At 42.4% G+C, this 18,836-nt stretch overlaps 2 protein-coding genes across 2 annotated transcripts; one reads left to right on the top strand and one right to left on the bottom strand.

Moving 5' to 3' along the window:
• Positions 1-197: 197 nt before the first annotated feature.
• Positions 198-12,061, top strand: LOC135500714 (uncharacterized). Its single transcript, XM_064792341.1, has 16 exons — positions 198-316; positions 1,024-1,288; positions 1,793-1,934; positions 2,343-2,436; positions 2,902-3,022; positions 3,367-3,482; positions 3,751-4,049; positions 4,710-4,860; positions 6,270-6,354; positions 7,186-7,306; positions 7,752-7,894; positions 8,303-8,506; positions 8,874-8,953; positions 9,475-9,553; positions 10,120-10,215; positions 10,801-12,061. Exons 1-16 carry the CDS (start codon positions 270-272, stop codon positions 10,861-10,863), a joined length of 2,106 nt encoding a protein of 701 aa, XP_064648411.1. The 5' UTR covers positions 198-269; the 3' UTR covers positions 10,864-12,061.
• Positions 12,062-13,820: 1,759 nt separating this feature from the next.
• On the bottom strand, positions 13,821-18,621 carry LOC135500326 (serine/threonine-protein kinase 16-like). The gene is made up of 7 exons (XM_064791721.1): positions 18,460-18,621; positions 17,993-18,227; positions 17,599-17,738; positions 17,107-17,227; positions 16,783-16,878; positions 15,594-15,718; positions 13,821-15,271 (listed from the first exon to the last, which is right to left on the bottom strand). The coding sequence occupies exons 1-7, from the start codon at positions 18,567-18,569 to the stop codon at positions 15,145-15,147; spliced, it is 954 nt and encodes a 317-aa protein (XP_064647791.1). The 5' UTR covers positions 18,570-18,621; the 3' UTR covers positions 13,821-15,144.
• Positions 18,622-18,836: the final 215 nt, after the last annotated feature.

Below are 18,836 nucleotides of genomic sequence, written 5' to 3'. Positions count from 1 at the left end.
TTCTTGTTTTTCCACTATAAAGATGTCCTGTTTATGTCGAAACCATTTCATAATAATGTGTCTATATCAACTTTTCTCAAAATCTTGATAATATAGGAAAATTTGAGGTAAATAATTTCGATGAAATAAATGCAGATGGCCATCATGGGCCATCTGAGTTTTTGGAAATCCTAATTAGTGACGTCAATAATAAAGGGTTCCCCAAAAACGTTCACCAATTTCCTGCTGAATTTTGCGGCTTTGTTTTCGTGACAAAAACGTCTTCTGAAATGACAGACGGCCCTAAAACCCCAAAACGAAAACGCCCAATCGAAAGGTGTTATTTCACTACATAAAAATATCCAACAAATTTGATTTAGTTCCCATGTTTTAAGTGTACAAAATTATACCAAATTATGGCAAATTTTAGTCACTCTACCATGGAAATGCACGTCTGTGTCCAGTGCAATCCATGCAAATAACTGCTCTGCACTTTACCGGCAGTCATGCCAGTGCAGCTAGCTTCAGAGCTTGGCACACATTCAGTCATACACCACGACATTGTGTCATGTTTTACAGTTACAGTGCAGTGACTAGGCCGTGGATGCAAAGATCGATCGATACACCCCCCTAAAAAAGGTGTAAAAAATACCCAGCCCACTAAATAAATTTATATGTATTTTCTACCTCACTTAGTTAGGGTTTGGCCCAAGCTATATTTAGAGTTAGACCAACATTTTGGCGTATGCTAGCCAAAGTAAAGCTTTTTTGGGCACGTGCGAACAGAAAGTCTTACCCTCAGTGAATGAGGTGCTGATTCTCCCGATACCCTCGGTGAAGGGGTGCTGATTCTCCAGATACTCTTGATGAATGAGGTATTGATTCTCCACATACCCTCGGTGGATGAGGTATTGATTCTCCATATACCCTCGGTGGATGAGGTGCTGATTCTCCATATACCCTCGATGATTGCGGTGCAGATTTTCCAAGGTTCTACCTAAAGGTCTGTGCTTTATCAACATCAAAGTTTGTTTTTATTTTCAGGGAGGTTCCAACACTTGACGTACTTCACACACCAAAGCGGTCAAGGGTTACATTTGCCTCCATCAGCCGCGTCGCGGAGTATGCCAGGGATTTTTTTACATTTAAATCCCGGAAATTTGAGGAGACGTACATCGTAAAGAAAGCTAACAAGTTACTTGTCAGCCCGCTGAGGAATTTCCTGTCTCCTAAGCAGGTTCAGCCACCGGTGCAGGAACCTCAAAGAGAAGCTGGAGACCACTCTAAATCACCAGACATGTTTAGGAAGGTAAGATTAAAGGGATACACCATTTGTAATAACTGGTCGGCCAGGAAAATAAAATGCACAATGTCATATAGTGCACTTATATTATGCATACAAATTTGCTAAAACTTGGTGTGTATAGTATTTGTGCATGTACATCTGTCTGCACAACACCATTGTTAAAATTTAAAATCAGTATGTGTAAATACAGTAGAACCTCTCTACTAAGGACACCCTCGGGACTGACAAGTGTTGTCCTTAATAGAGAGGTGTCCTGATTATAGAGGTCAAATTGAATGGAAACAACCAATTTGGGACCAAAATCAGTGTCCGTAATGGAGAGGTATCCGTAAGGGAGGTTCCACTGTACTTATCAAAGCAGAGCCTTACTTACGAGCTCTCGTCATCAACCAAGAGCTCTGTTTGCTGTGCACAATGCCTCAGCAGAATTGAAAGCTCGTAAGTTTTCAGTTGGACAAGTATGCAATGTTTTTTTTAAACTTCACGTTTCTTCCCCGTCTTTTACAGCAACAATACGAAGATGTCTTCACTAGTCAATATGTGCCACATCATCCTGCTGTAGCGCCGACCACAAAGGGTCGAGACCGACCCGAGGTCACGAGGCAGAGTCAGGCATCGTCCTTTTTCGGTCGACCTTCTGGCCTTCAAGGTAAATCCTCTTCTTCTTCAGCGTTCGCACAGTACTTGGAGGTGATTTTCTCCAGTGAGTATTCATCCTCCAAGGCGGGATGAGCGTTTTCAAGTGCCACTAGGGTTCAGGCACCATTTGGGCTTATTGGCCTAGTCACTCCGACTTTGGCCAGAGGTGGAGTCCACGCAAGCTTCTCATGTTTCTCACCAGGTGGGGTTGTTTGCTTGGCCAGGCAGATACAAGGAAACTCGGGTTTTTAATCTCATTCGAAGGACTGTGAAGAACCGGGAATTTTATTTCCTTGAAAGTTTCGCCGGTTCATCCAGAAAAACTAAATACGGTTTATAATAATTTTATCATCTTGTTTGTATGTTTTGGTTTGTATTGCCATTCATTTTATCCAGTGTTACTGTTTTTCATTTCCAGATGTGACATTGAGTCACACCAAGAAACCAATCCCTACCATGCAGTTCAAGCAGAGTTATGCCGGGGCACTGGCCGGACCAGGACACGCTAAAAGGTCAGTCAGCCAATCACCATCTGCGGTACAATGCCCTTCCCGCCCTTCAGTCGGTAGCAGAGCGTTGGATGCATCATTGAGTCATAAAAGTGATCTCGCATACCCACCTGCTGAGTAATAAGAGCGCTTTACAAATGCCAATATTGATCGATTGATTGATTGATTGATAAAAAGTAGGCTGAATCATTGGTCGAGCAAAACCCCCTTTTTAAGTACAGTAGAACCTTCCTATTAAGGACACCTTCGGGACTGGCAAGTGTTGTCCTTAATAGAGAGGTGTCCTGATTAGAGAGGTCAAATTGAATAGAAAATACCAATTTGGGACCAAAACTAGTGTCCTCAATAGAGAGGTTGTCCTTAATAGAGAGGTGTCTGCTAAGGGAGGTTCCACTGTATGTTTGTTTAGTTTCATTTAGTAAATAACTTGTGTCATGTTTGATTTTTGTGTTTTGTTTACCATTTCAGGAGACAAGAGTTGTCTTCTTATCGAAAGAATATGGTATCTAAATCGTATCGGCCCGTCCATGACAAGCTGTATTATGAAAAAAAAATGAACCAGTACCAGAGAGGGAACACCTGCCTAAATGTAAGTGCAGTAAAACCTCTCTAATATGGACACCGTTGGAACTGACAAGTCCTCAATAGAGAGGTGTCCTGATTAGAAAGGGGATACCTGTCTGAATGCAAGTACAGTAGAATGTCTCTAAAAAGAACACCATCGGGGCTGACAAGTTCTATCTTTAATAGAGAGGTACCAATTTGGGTCCAAAAATAGTGTCCTTAATGGAGAGGTTGTCCTGCAAAGAGAGGTGTTGGCTGAGAGAGGTTGTACTCAAAATCACCTGAAGTAGATTTAGTGTCTTTTGCATCTGAACTCTTCATCTAAAGACGACTCATGATTGCATAATGATTAACCCCTTCATTTTCCAGGTTATCAAATTGGACGACAAAGCGAAATTTGCCGAGCTGATTGCAAAAACGGGAGGAGGGCCAGGATTTGCCCGACCTGTGGATCAGAGTTATTGCAGGGCATTCGCAGATTCCACGTAAGTCGCACAGGAGTTCAGGCAATTGTTTTTGCTTTACTAAGCCTACCACCAGATAGTCCAGACCTAAGGCTATGCTAAGCCAGCGAATGATGTGGCATTGGATCTCCTTAGCCACAATGATGTTGCTGTGGTCGTTTTCTGGTATTTCTGGTAGTGGTAAACAGACCTCCTCACGAGCCCTGTAAAGGAACATAGGTAACTGCGCCCCCTAGCCTAATCAATAAGACACAGTTTCATTTTTAGTAACTTTCCTTTCATAATACAGAAACCGTTCGACACTCTTTGGAGACCGGACCAAGCCAAGACGCGTCTCACCAAAAAATCGGCCGTGGAGTAAACCAGATTTGAACACGCCACCTGAACGAAAGGAGCTGTTTTTTAAGAAACCCGGCCTTAAAGTTGAGGATGTGGATCGCTCTTGGATGGAGCCGAGTTTCAGTAGGCCCACACCGGTTGCGCTGCGGTCGGCCCCGGTGCAAGATGTCGAGGCCGTGGTTGATCTGACGTCAGATGATGAGGATGTCGAGATCGTGGAGGTCAGGCCTGAGATAGCGCAGAGTATTGGTGAGTAGTTGTCGTAGTTTGGGTAATCTTCTACGTTCAGTCACCAGCCACCTCAGAATTGTTCAGTCACCAGCCACCTGTCCTGTGGCCGGTTTGGTGGAGCCACCTGTCCTGTGGCCGGGTGGGTGGAGCCACCTGTCCTGTGGCCGGTTGGGGTGGAGCCACCTGTCCTGTGGCCGGGTGGGTGGAGCCACCTGTCCTGTGGCCGGGTGGGTGGAGCCACCTGTCCTGTGGCCGGGTGGGTGGAGCCACCTGTCCTGTGGCCGGTTGGGGTGGAGCCACCTGTCCTGTGGCCGGGTGGGTGGAGCCACCTGTCCTGTGGCCGGTTTGGTGGAGCCACCTGTCCTGTGGCCGGGTGGGTGGAGCCACCTGTCCTGTGGCCGGGTGGGTGGAGCTAAAATATAGGCCTACACCCGAGGCGCTTTGGAACGTGCCAGAGCAGCACATCTGATCAGACGCCAGAACATGTGCTTCAGAACTGCCCTCTCTGGGACACCGAGAGACTGGCCACATGGCCATACGGCACACAAATTGAGACTGAGCTCTGGGGATCAAGGGAGGACACGAGACGTCAGCAAGGTTTATCAGGTTTATCTTTTTATTCTAAGACAGCCCTGCAAGATGTTTTGCCCCCCCCTCTAAATTTTTTCTCAATTTCAGAAATTCCGAAGCCATTCAAGACACCAGGTAAACGCGAGGCGAGCCAATCGCCGAAAATAGCGACGTCATCATACAAAGAACGGGTGACATCACCTTACAAGGAATTGATAGAAACCTGCAAGTATACATCAGATGAGTGGAGGAATCAATAGTAAGTTGGACTTTTCTTCTTCTTCTTCTTCAGCATTCCCTCTGCAGTTGGTGGTGCTATTCTCCAGGGAGTATTCCTCCTCCAAGGCACGTGGAGCATTTTTACGTGCCACTACAGTTTGGCGCCAATTGGGTTTATTGGCCTAGTGACGTCAACTTTGGCCAGAGGTAGAGTTCACGCAAGCCACTGTTGTTTCTCACAAATCTCTCAAAGTCTCATAGTCATACTGTTTGTTTTTAGCTCACCTCTTAGCAGAGGTGAGCTTATCCCATACCGTGGCGTCCGTCGTCCGTCGTCGTCGTCGTCGTCGTCGTCGTCGTCGTCCGTCGTCGTCCGTCGTCCGTTAGCAGGGCACGTTTCGTAACTGTTAGAGCTATTGAGTTGAAACTTGGTACACGTGTACCCTTATGTAATGACACCTTGGAGACCAAGTTTCGGTCCGATTCGTTTCATGGTTTGGCCACCAGGGGGCCAAACGTTAAAAGTGAAAATATGCAATATCTCCCTTAATAGTAGTCGGGAAATTTTGAAAAAAATATGGTAGGTACTTCTAGCAAAGGTGCATCATATATCCTCCGGGTTTTTGATTTGACCTCCTTTTCAAGGTCACAGAGGTCAAGTGGTGTAAATTGGCCGTTAGGATGTAACGATGGCACGTTTCTAAACTGCAATGGCTATTGATACCAAATTTGGTACACATTTACCCCTTAGTCAGGTGATCTTAGGGACCGAAGTTTGGTCCAATATGATTCACCACTTGACCACCAGGGGGCAAAATCCAAAAACCTTAAAATTGTGATTATTCCTTAACTTCTTGCCCGATTGCCACCAATTTGATATCATGGGTACATCTAACCACCATACAGTATATGTCACACAGGTTTATAATTTGACCTTCTTGTCAAGGTCACAGAGGTCAAATGGCGTAAATTCGCCGTCAGGCCGTGACTATGGCACGTTTCTTAACTGCAATGACTATTGATCACAAATTAAGTACACATGTACCCCTTGGTCAGGTGATCTCAGGTACCGAAGTTTGGTGCGATCTGATTTGCCGTTTGGCCTCCAGGGAGGGGGCCAAATCCTAAATTCTTCAAAATGCCATTATTCCTAGTAATGACTTGCCCGATTGGCACCAATTTTATATCATAGGTACATCTAATTCTAACAACCATTCAATGTGTCACCCGGGTCTTCTTTGATTTGACCTACTTTTCAAGGTCACAGAGGTCGAATGTATTGTAAATTGGCCATTTTGGGGAAATTGTAATTGCTTGGACCTACATCAAACCTAACACTACATGACACAATACCATGCTCTTTATCCATCTTTCCTCCACATGAGGTGAGCACAATGGCCCTGGCCATTTTATTCAATTGTTCATATTATGAACTGTTTTTTTTTTCAGTGAGTACGAGTTCAAGGAAAAAACTGCGCTCAGAGATCGTGAGGCGCATGAGACAAAGCGGGAGGCAGAGATTTGTGCTGAAAGGGTAAGTGCAAAGCCTAATGTCTGAAACCTGACTCACTGTGAATGTTAAAGTGATACTATGATGTGATTTACAACTTTGCGGACATACGTCCGTTTTTAATTGTTGATCACAAATGTAAAGCTCAAATTTTCCATTTATTATAAAATCGCTGAATGTAAACCACCACGACCGCGAAAATGTTCATGTTGTGACGTCATCAACGAAAACGGCATCGAAGCGAGCCGTCCGGGCGGGATTAAACCATCAATTTCTAGAAAATGTGCATTTCGATTCGAAAACCTTACCGATTAATGAGAAAGTGACGTCGTCATTTGTCAAAAACAGCTAAAACATTATATGGTGAAATTTGACACGAGTTACCCTTTAAGAAAAATCTGTAGCAAATTTGATGAAAATGATTCCCTGGATTGTTTCATGTGCTCCCAAAATGCACAAAATTGCATCGGTAGGTAAATATTTCGCATTTCATATTTCACAAAATCACGATTAGATGACTCGAAAATCCTTGATTTAAGTGATCAAGTTGAAACAGCAGTAAATGTAACTGTCTGGAGAACTGTTTAGTTATCTGAGCTCAAGAAATTGCAAGAACAAGAAGGGCCTTTTCAGCGCCGGACGAATTGGCTCTTGGCCATCGCGATGAGAAAACACCGATATGAATGGTAGCATTTTTCTGTGAGTTGACGAGATGACCTTGAGAATAGGGATGACATTTCGGGAAAGCTTGCCTCAATCCCAGCCAAACCAATGCATTTCCTTGGGGGGAAACATGGTGCTGATTCTCTGGGGTGAATGCGTGGCTAGATGTCAGCTACTGTCCTCTTTTTACAGCGTGAGGAACTATCTAATACAAAACTGGATGAGATGATCAAGAAGAAATTGAGCCTTGGTGAGCGAGTCCCACCCGTGTTTCTCAATGAGGAAGAGGAGGAGGAGGAGGCTCAGTTGGCGGGTAGGTACACGTTATGGCAGTTTAAAGATTTCTCAATTATCTTGTTTTGAAGAAATCGCAGCCCTGCTGGAAGCCCTTTTTGCAGGAGAAACCAACATATCTCCTGCCGGAGTTGTCCCTTTCAGATGCCCTCCTTACAATCCGAGGGTTGTGGGTTCATATCCTGGTCCGGACGTTGCTTCATCCTTCAAAGGTTCAGCTCAATTGATCGATCTGATATGCAGGGATGCGACATTGACGATTTTTCAACAGTAGAAATGGAAAGTTCTATGCCTAATCTTTCCATAAAACTTTGAATTTTTGAAATCAGATGAAAAAAACGCATTTCAGAGGCATATTTGTGAGTCGGGGCAGGACAGTATTTTCACATGCTGGGAGTAAAACTCCCATGAAAAGTCGCCTCAAAATTGTCAATCTTTTAAAACTTCCGTTTCTTTTTTTTCAGTTCTGACCTCGGAAATGGAGGATGAGATAGACAACGCGTTACGACCTTATCCCGAGAATGAGACGCTGTCCGAAGGTTTCCGTATGACAATCAAACGTCTCGACATGGTGACGCTAGCGGGATTGAACTGGTTAAACGACGAAGTAAGAATCACTTAATTGAAAAACTCTACATAAAGCGCCCTGTTGAAGAGATCTTGTAAATAGATCTCGCGATGATCCAATCTATAGGTTTCAGGAATCAACTTGTGACCACCGATCAATCATGGTTTAAGTTGGTGTTTGGAATTGGGACATCAAAACGCACTTGAGTTGGTAGGGCGAGGGTTAAGTTTATCTGTAATGTAAGGTAAAATGGTACAAATATATCCCCCTACAGTGTTGAAAAGCGCTGTTAGTACACATCAATGTGCACTGAGGCTATAACAATTGTACCGGTACCATCTTACCTTACATTAAGGCTATAATTGTACTGAGGCTATAACTGTACCAAGTTACCTTACGTGCAGAGTTGGAAAGTTCTAGTCTAATTTATCGTTTGATTCGTTCCAGATAATCAATTTCTACCTCAGCCTCGTGGCGGAACGAGGCCAACTGGACAATTATCCCTCGGTTCACACATTCAACACATTCTTCTTCCCCAAGCTTATGTCTCAAGGTCACAACGGCCTCAAGAGATGGACGCGAAAAGTCGACGTGTTTTCATTTGATTTCATCATTGTGCCGGTGCATTTGGGGATGCATTGGTGCTTGGCAGTAAGTTGAGAATGTCTAGTTACTATGACATCTTTCGCGTTGGCTCTTTACTTGGAGGTGCAAATTCGAATCCAGTGAAAAGATTGGACTTCAACGTGTTATTTTGCCAGTGTCTGCGGTTTCGTCAGAATATGAACCAGTTTTTGCTTCGATTTTATCTGAAACCAAATACAGTAGAACCTCTCTATAAAGGACACCCTCGGGACTGACATGTGCTGTCCCTTATAGAGAGTTGTCCTGATCACAGAGGTTGATTTGAATGAAAACACCCAATTTGGGACCAAAACTAGTGTCCTTAATAAAGAGGTGTCCGCTAAGGGAGGTTCTGATGTTCAGATTTTACTTTCTTGCTCTTTGTCTCTTCCAGATTGTAGACTTTAGGAACAAACAGATTCGATATTACGACTCAATGGGGGGCAACAATAACGCCGGGTTGGCAGCAATAAGGTAGAGTCTGTCTTTCAATCGAGGAGCCTCATAGCCTGGTGGTTAACACTGCATGCTACCACACAAAAGGGCCTGGTTTGATCCCGGGGGAAACCCAGGGTTGTATTTCAGGAGCCTCATAGCCGAGTGGTTATTAACACTTACACTGCTTGCTACCACACAGCAGGGCCCAGATCACGGGAAGGACCCACGATTATATTTCTGGATGAACCAGCGTGGCTTTCAATGAAATAAAACTCCCGGTTCTTCACAGTCCTTCGAATAAGATTTAAAACCCGAGGTTCCTTGTATCTGCCAGGCCAAGTAAACGACCCCACCTGGTGAGAAACATGAGTAGCTTGCGTGGACTCTACCTCTGGCCAAAGTCGGAGTCACTAGGCCAATAAAAAAGGTGCCTAGCTGTATTGGCATGCAAAAACGCTCACCCCTCCTTGGGGCAGGAATACTCCCATGTGTTTCATTAGCGCCTTGGAAGATGTCTTGTTATGATATGATTTGCACATCTCGTTCTTTGTTTCTAGGAAATATTTAGAGGATGAAAGTATGGACAAGAGAAAGGTGGCGTATCCCACAACAGATTGGGAGTTGATTAATGTAAAGGTAGGTACTATAACCTCCCCCCCCCCCCCCCCTGTACACTTCCCAAAACTAAGGGCCACTGCAGCACTCTCTGGAGGTAAAATGTGACCCGCTCTACCAAAACTAGGCGCTTGTCGCATCTGAACTTGACAGGTGGTCACATTTCACAAAAGGTCTACAATAGGGAAATGAACAACAAGTCCGTGTCAACCTGTTGAGTTCAGATGCGACAAGCGCCTAGTTTTGGTAGAGCGAGTCACAAATGGCCTTTTTGGCTCCTGAACAGCTTTTATGACATCGGGCATCAAGTAAGTCTCCTAATTATGTAAATAGATTGATTTTTGTGCGAAAGGCCGATGTTTGGCGGGGACGCGATGAGATCGAGGAAAAGGTGGCCCAAATTCAGAAAAGCAGGGTGTGTCCCAAATGATGTTATTGAGAAGCCTGGAATCTCCCAAAATTATTTTTGAAAAATCCACCCAACTTTGGTAGTTTTTGGGAAGTTCCAAGGATTCTGCGACTAGTTGCCATTAGAGTTGTTATCATTTACTGGCACTCGTCACGGAATTACCGTTATTTTTTTTCAGGGCATCCCACAGCAGATGAACGGCAGTGATTGCGGAATGTTCTTATGTAAATATGCCGAATATATCGTCAGAGATGCCGACATAACTTTTAGTCAGGTACGTTCATCAAGATTTTAAATTTCTCGGTGCGAAAATTACTGGGCCAATTTGTGACCCGTCACAGCAAAACCAGGCGCATGTCGCTCTGAGCTTGGCAGGTTGAGACGGACTGTTTGTTCATTTCTCTATTGTCTGCCTTTTGTGAAATATGAGCACTTTAATTTCTTCCATTATCTCCTGGTGTCATTTTGGCTCATCTTCTGTGCGACATGCGCCTGGTTTTGCTGTGACGGGTCACATTTCTTCAAAGTGTTTTTTCTTCTCAAATCTGATTTAATCTGATAGTGTTGGGTCTCGCATTTAGATTTATGCAAAACAAACAAAGAAATTGGCCTCTGAGTTTTCGCACAGCAGCTCAAAAGGACAGTGACACTTACTTCTGAAAAAGCCTGGAAGGGACATCCATCCATATAGTATATTGCAAAAATTTTCCGGGGACGAATTTTCCTAGGGGACGAATATTCCCGGGACGAATATTCCGGGGACGAATTTTCCTGCAACCGTCCATGTTACACGATCCCACAGTGAACGCTTCTTTCACGACTTTGATTGCTGATCTTTTTTTTTCTCTTTATCTTCCAGGAGGACATGCCATACTTTCGAAGGAGAATGGTCTGGGAAATCGTAAACAAGAAGTTATTATGAGAGACGGAGACACTTAGGACATTCTGAGTCATTTTTATTTAGGATACTAGGACATTGAGGACACTAAGATTTAGGACACAAACATGTTCAGGACTCTTAAGACGATCTGGATACTAAGATCTGAAGAATCTCTTGATGTGAAACTTTGAATGTTTGCAGATCTGAACGTTCGCAAGTCTGCTCATTTCATTTCACATTGAAGTAAATTCCACGTTTGCGGCAGAAATTTAATGGTCAATGCATAAGAGTTGGAATTTTAGTGAGTTAAGTGTTTGTGTGGGCCTCCCATACAACAGTTGCAGGTTCTGGAAACGTTGCTAATGTTACCCGAAATTGTGCCAGAGATTTTCTTAAGATTGGCTGTGCCTACTGCCACAATTCTTGAACTCTTCTGTTCTATTTCTGATTTATTGAGTTGAAAAGTAGACTGATAAATGATAACGGGTAAATGTCAGTCAAATTGGTCACTTCCATTCAGTTTGACCCCTTGTAATCGGGATGACTCTATATCAAGGATGGCATTCGGTAGTCCCAAGGTGTCCATGAGAGTGAGGTTCTACTGTATTTGGCTAAAGAAATGGGGGTTTTATAGCCACACTTTGAACTGAGAATATTGCATTTTCCTGAGAGTGCCTCAGGGGGCTGGGATCGAATGTGGTCAAATCTTCCGAACAAACAGCAGAAATGCGCACCACAAATTTCTGCTGTACACTGTACAATCACAAAAGGTAGTAACTCGCATTGATTCGTGTAGATATCTTAAAATATTCAAAATGTTGTGTAGGTAAAGGGTATAGGCCCTTTGAATCTGACAGACGGGGCAGTTTGTCATGAACCTTTCAAGGCTCATGAGGAGGTCGGTTCTTGTACCAGAAAAACAACTGAACGTGGTAAAACGACAACAGCAAAATGTCTTGTGTTGTAATATCTAACAGCAGACGATGGGATGTATCATCGGCTGAAATTTATTGAAAGTTGTTTTCTTTATGTAATTCTTGTATGATAGACAACACCGATTGGGCTTTTCACAGGTTTATCATCAATAATCATGTAAATCTATTTTCTTTTTTAAGTTGATTGGAATTCTTTTTCAAATATGCCAGTTACTTCCTTTTGTGTTTGTGAGGTGTTGATATTTTTATATGCATATTAAGTGTTTTTTCTATTGTTTTTCAAGAAATAAACAACATGATGTTGATACTTGTGTATTGGTTTGTCTATTGTCTATTTCAAGTATTACCTCTATCCCAACACTCACTCCCACTCTGAGTTGATTCCCAGAGATAATGTCATGCTGTATTGTGACCCAGGCTACATCAATAGGCCGTTGTAGCCAAGGCTGTTATAGGTGAAAAAGAAGCCATATGAATTGACACTAATTTCTTGGAAATATGACAAATGATGTGGGGATCGAACCCAAACTGCATTGTCTATAATGGCGGTTGCGATCTTCGCCATAAGATATAATTCTTGTCCACGAATGCGGCTCGGTCATTCCCTTCACAATATTCCGATACCAAAATTCTGCTAACAGCATTGCCACGCCTGCAGCTGTAAAGTCAATTGCACCTCATTCTTGGATCTAAACCTCTCTAATGAGTGTCTTGATTGCCACTAGTGTAATTCAATACAACACTGGTCTTTCAGGATTAAATTGACATGGTACTGGTAGCTCAATATTTTCAGTGGATTTTTAGAACACCTAATCCACTCTGATATAATAACATCTCTCATTGGGATCTCCAGTTTTACATTTGGGGACCAAAATACTTCTATGCCTTGGCTTCAAGACTCCCAAATTCGAAATTTGGCACTATGAACATGCCTCGTTAAGGGATCTTGGTCCCCTTACTATGATAGAAAGATGCTGGCCTGGGAGCTTGACCCCCTAGCTATGGAAGACAGATACTGTGTCTTCGGACTTCAGCACTATTCACATCCACAGATCTAAGAATTTTGTCTCGTCACTGAATGCGAAGACGAGAAGTACACTCCAGATGCAGTGGATCAGTCTCATGCCTGCCCCTGTGGGAAGACTGATTCAGATGGCGAATGGACTTCCTCGGGAGTTAAGCAGAAGCCCCACAAGGATTCTCGAGGGGTTTCCGACCCTGCAGGAGAGTGCACAAGGACTAAAGAACTCAAAGAACCGATAGTTGTAAAGAGACAGCAGCTTGGATAAAGAAAATAGTTTGGGTGAGTTGTCTTGCATTCTAAATATCTTATAGCTCCTTCCCAGAGATATACCGGTAGTCAGGGAAAACGAACCATTGTTCCCCCAGAACCTCGCGTGCAAAGAACCAGACAATGGCTCAAGAGACATTTTCTGGCGTCTATGACCTCGAAGACGTTCTTTTGTTATGCAGGGTAGGGCCTATGTCAGTCCCACATGTACAGTTGGGCAATAAAATTTGTACTTGTCAACCCTGAATAACAAAGAATGTGGCCAATGGAGTGTCCAGCATATATAGCACTGTATGAAGTGTCCTGCATATATAGCACTGTATGGAGTGTCCTGTCTGTGTAGCACTGTATGGAGTGTCCTGTCTGTGTAGCACTGTATGCCTATGGCACGCTTGTACACAGTGTAACTGGCAGTCTTTGAAAATGCAGCAAAACCAGGCGCTTATCGCACAAAAGTTGAGTTGAGCCTAAGGACACCAGGAGAGGGAAGAAATTGATGTACTCAGATTTCACAAATGGCAGACAACAGTGAAATCAACAACCTGCCAAGCTTTGAGCGACGTGCGCCTGGTTTTGCTGTGACGGGTGACAAATGTGGCGTGTGTCTAATGACAAGATGAATATCAGTCCTTTGTCGCGTATTAAGAGCACACTGGGAGTCAAAACCTGGACGTCTTTCGATCATTTTTCGGATGAGGTTCTTCAGATTCAGATGTTGTCGGGAATGCTCTGATGATATCAAGGAAACAAAAGGAAGCAAAATGTCAAGAATGTGCATTAGACATCTGATTTATTTTGATATTTATTTGTTTGCAACATAAATGGGGTTTTTAACATGATACTGATCAGCACTTCAATGTACAGCAATTGATACATATACAAGGACCCAACACGCCCAGGGAAAAAGTAAGACTATCTTAAAGGCCTATGCCATTCGTTAATTGAAACTGAATTTGAGAAATTTCCATATGCGTTAATACCTACTAAATATGAATTTTAGCATTGCCATTGTGTCGGCTGGTACACAAATTCTATAAATACCAAGTTTCAACAAATTTGCATGCATAATAACTGCGCTACAGCATTATGCATAAATGCATTTCTATTTTCCTGGACCACCTGTTATTACGAACTTTAACGATAATACTCAATTGTTTCAATAAATATCTGTGAATAAATATTTAAAATATGTCAATGAATACATTTAATTCATCAAGGTGATTCAGTTGTAATACAGGGAATGCACACCATTAACGACACCCACACCGACTTCCGCTCTGAGAGTGAATCAGTCGTCCAATAACAAATTCGTTTCAAATAAACTGACAAACATTTCCACATTGATAAACTACACGTACCTACATGTATACGTGTAAAATATCAAAAACACATGACTTCAAATAATGTGTTTCCGACAATACATGTACTAGTATTAGCCACCATCCCACCACACAATGTTGGTGTGAAGCACAACTTTGCCAAAAACTTTAGCGAGGTTCCCATCTTAGCAACACCCTCACCGTGTTTAGTGAGAGAGCTAATACTTCCACTCTGGTATCAATTCCTTTGAAGACCATAACTCTGAGCACTCACACCCACCACAAGCTAAGCTCGAATATTCACCTTGATCAAAACCTAACCGGAACTTGTAAAATGGAATGTCTGATATATTTTCCTCATCTTTACAAGGGAATGTTACATCTATCAATAAACACAGTATTGCACACCAAGTACACTGGTAGGCATTAACATAAATATTGCAGCAAAATCGCAGCAAAGTTTCAACGAAAAAAGCTAAAAAAACTCCATTTGAAACGTTTACAGATTTTAACCATTCACACAAAAATAAGGCCAGCGCATATCATCGTTTTTTAACACTGGGATCAATTCCTTTGAAGTCAATAGCTCAGTAATTAATTAGCACAACCCCTTGGCAAAGTCTTTGGCCAATATATGAAGAGAATGACGCTAAGTCGGATTTTGCTAGGGCACAACATTCTGGTGTCTGTCGACCCCAATATCTCAAGCTCCTGACCTTCTCTACCCCAACACCACCCCATGCATACGATTAACGATCACACCATCTGATACGAACGTTCAAATTCGATTCTCCGCCATGTTTATCAGGTTCTCTGTCTGATTTATAACCGATTCGAGATACGGCCGGTGTTTGATGTCGACGTTCAACATAGATTTAATCAAACTCACAAGATCGGTGGAATAACTGGAAAAGAAAAAGAAATTCGAAATGAGAGGGGTTCAAAATTAAACATGAAATTACAATTACAGTTACATTTCAATATTACCGGTACACCTTCTAGGTTGCCTGCTGAAAAGGCCGGAAAAAAGATATATACTTCTTTCCCCAATCATAGCATTTTTCTTTTCACAAATCATGGTTAACAAAATCCGTATGTATTTATAAAATCCCCACGAAATTGGCCCGTTTCAGCAATGAGCCTGACCAAAAATATATAAGCTCGCCTCATAGACTTTTGGCCTGACATCACAAACTTGAAATGTACAGCTACTGCTACTCAACTTACATGGTATTGTCTGGTAAGGGGATTTTTCCGGCCATCACAGCCAATGCCACACTGTCCCCTCGCACAAACGGCTGTTCAAACGGAGATTCTAAAAATGCCATCGCGTATAACGTGCACCCTAATGACTGGAAAGGAAAACAAATATCGTAAAGCGTCAAAGTCAAAGTTAATCGAATACCTTCCATGGAGAATCAATTCCCCAGATTACTAAACACCTATTCATCCATCACAATACGTGTACATCAAAACAAAGAGTTCTAATGAGACGTAAATAAGCTGAAAAAACGTCTTCAACTTTAAGAACGGTCTTCGAAATTAAAGGGTAACTCGTGTCAAATTTCACCATATAATGTTTTAGCTGTTTTTGACAAATGACTACGTCACTTTCTCATAAATCGGTAAGGTTTTCGAATCGAAATGCACATTTTCTTGAAATTGGTGGTTTTAATCCCACCCGGACGGCTTGCTTAGATGCCGTTGAAATTGCGCTACGCCGACGAAGTTTTCGTTGATGATGTAATAACATGAACATTTTTGCGGTCGCTGTGGTTTACATTCAATTAAAACAGCGATTTTATAATAAATCGAATCAAAAATGGAAAATTTGAGCTATACATTTGTGATCAACAATTAAAAACGGACGTATTTCCGCAAAGTTGTAAATCACATCATAAGTCGTACTTCCACCTACCAAATCTCTGTGTCTTTTGCGCTTACACCTATGAATTGCCGTGTCTAAATAGACCCATGTGTCAAATCCCCGTGTCTATTAGCCCCATCGAGCTCGATGGGGCTAATCAGGGGCTTATTTAGACCCGTGTTCAACACGGGTTTTTTGATAGGTGGAATCTGAATAGACACGGCAATTGCAAGTTCTAAGATCCGGCGACAGATGGCGCGGTGTAGTTGCCTCGGTATTGCGCCCCCCTCCAATGGGAAAGAAACACAGGAGAGCTCCCTACCAACAGCGCACCTGTCGCCGGGGCTATTAACCATTATCTAACACAACTGATAGGTGTAAGTGCGCCGCGGGTTATTTGACACACGGCGAAGACACAGGTCTTGAAAAAACACGGGGTTTTATGATAGGTGGAACTACGACTATAGTATCACTTTAAAGCCGGTCCTTGCCCTGATAAAAGGACTGCCATCAGTAATGTTTAGTTATACAGATCCTGGCACCACTTACCCAGATATCGACCCTCTCATCTATCACACAGTAACTTTCAACATTGAACAACTCGGGCGGTCTAAATGGCATGGTACATTTTTCAGCGGCTATATCCTGAAAATATAACGAGACATTCTCGTACAACTATTTGAAGAAAGTACAGTGGAACCTCTGTCTCAAGGACACCCTCGGGACTGACAAGTGCTGTCCTTCATTATAGAGAGGTGTCCTGATTAGAGAGGTTAAATTGAATTGATATAACCAATTTGGGACCAGAACTAGTGTCCTTAATAGAGTGATTGTCCTTAATAAAGAGGTGTCTACTCTAGCTTTTGTTCTCACCTGAAGTCTCCTTGCCTCTGAAGCACCCTTTATCTCTACTCTGGCTTTAGCTGCTGAGCCAAAGTCCATTATCACAGGCGTATCACCGTCTCCAATCAGAACATTAGCTGGCTTTATATCCCTGCAAGCAGAAGTGGTATAGGGTGGAAGGAGCAAAGACATGTAACACCTTACACTGTAGGTGCAAAACGTAATTGGTCTATGCATCCAACACCCCTAGAAGAGAGACACTTTCAAAACTTTAATAAGACAACTGCAAATGATGAGTGCCATGCCATCTGGAAATAAATGGCATGACGCAGTCAATCAGGGTGGGAAGGGCCTACTGTGTCCATCAAAACAATTGTTTCACTGTACCTTTAAATACAACATAATACTGTCACAACTTTATTCCTTCTCATCAAACTTGAGAGTATATTCTCTCATACGGCATACATATTCTTTCACATGAATTTTACGATATTTTAGAAAGTTAATCAGCACATGAATTACCTATGGGCATATGGTGGGTTGTGGGAATGCATAACTTTCAATCCTTCACAGATTCCACGGAATAATCGAAGGATTCTCTCCTCTCTCATGTGCTCGAGTCGTTTGGCCATCATTTCAATTTCATCTTGCAGCGTACCTTTCTGCAAAGAAAATTTCAAAGAAATGTTAAGAAGAACGCCATAAACATTTCGTCCCAGCAAAATAATATTTGCACCAACAAAATTTCTCTTCTTCTCAAAGTATAGTATAACAATCAAAACCTCACAGAGAGACCTCAAGGATCGATAGTGATATCATGATATCTCCACAGGTTACATTGGCTGAAACCATTGGAACTTCTGTCCGTATGATTACCTCTAGACTGCATCAAAATTCAGACCTCTCTTCTTCTTACCCTATAATATGGCATAACAATCAAAACCTCACTGATGAGAGACCTCAAAGGATCGTTGATAGGTGATATCGCTGATTCCACACACGGACAAAGGTTGCTCTGCTCAAACGTCTTCATGATTTCCACCTCAACCATGCTCAGTCTTTCGTCTTCCTTGGAATGACATGCGATACGTTTGAGAGCGTAATACTTGTGGTTGTGTCGGTCCTCTATCAAGTCAACGTAGCTGAATCCCCTGAAGAAAAGAGGTTACATACAACTACAAGAATACGGTTATGGAATTCCTTATTGTTATTAGGGAAAGAGTCTCATTTTCACCATGGTAAATCCACAGTTCACCATGGTAAACTAACAGCATGTCACTATGGTGATTTGAGACGGTGAAATATTTCACCATGGGGTGGTAAAATGATATTTCACAATAAGAATAACAGAAAACAGAAATAATATGAAAACCTAAAGATTACCCTTCTCCAAGGCGTTCTTTGACAAAATACCGCCTACTACCGACTTGCACAGACTCCCTGGCACACACACAACCCATTCTCATCAATAAACTGAGCCCAAACGTGTTCATTGCCAAGACAATAAGGCAAATTTATCGAACATTTTCTTGAACAAAATTTTTCCAAAAAACCGGAAGTTCAATAACATCGCTGAGTATAAAATAAGGATTTCAACAAAATCTGGCATCCGGACACTCGTAAAATAAAACCATGTAAACGAAGCTTTATGTATATTTATTGAAATTAAATTCCTTCAATATTGTCAGAATAATAGCATACAAGTTAAAAATATCCTTAAATAACCCAGAAATTGATATTTACTTTCCTAATAGCATTCC

This window comes from Lineus longissimus, chromosome 16, assembly GCF_910592395.1.
Source record: "Lineus longissimus chromosome 16, tnLinLong1.2, whole genome shotgun sequence".
NCBI classification, from domain to species: domain Eukaryota; kingdom Metazoa; phylum Nemertea; class Pilidiophora; order Heteronemertea; family Lineidae; genus Lineus; species Lineus longissimus.
The sequence above is the reverse complement of the archived record's forward strand: the minus strand, read 5'-3'. Positions and strand labels throughout refer to the sequence as shown.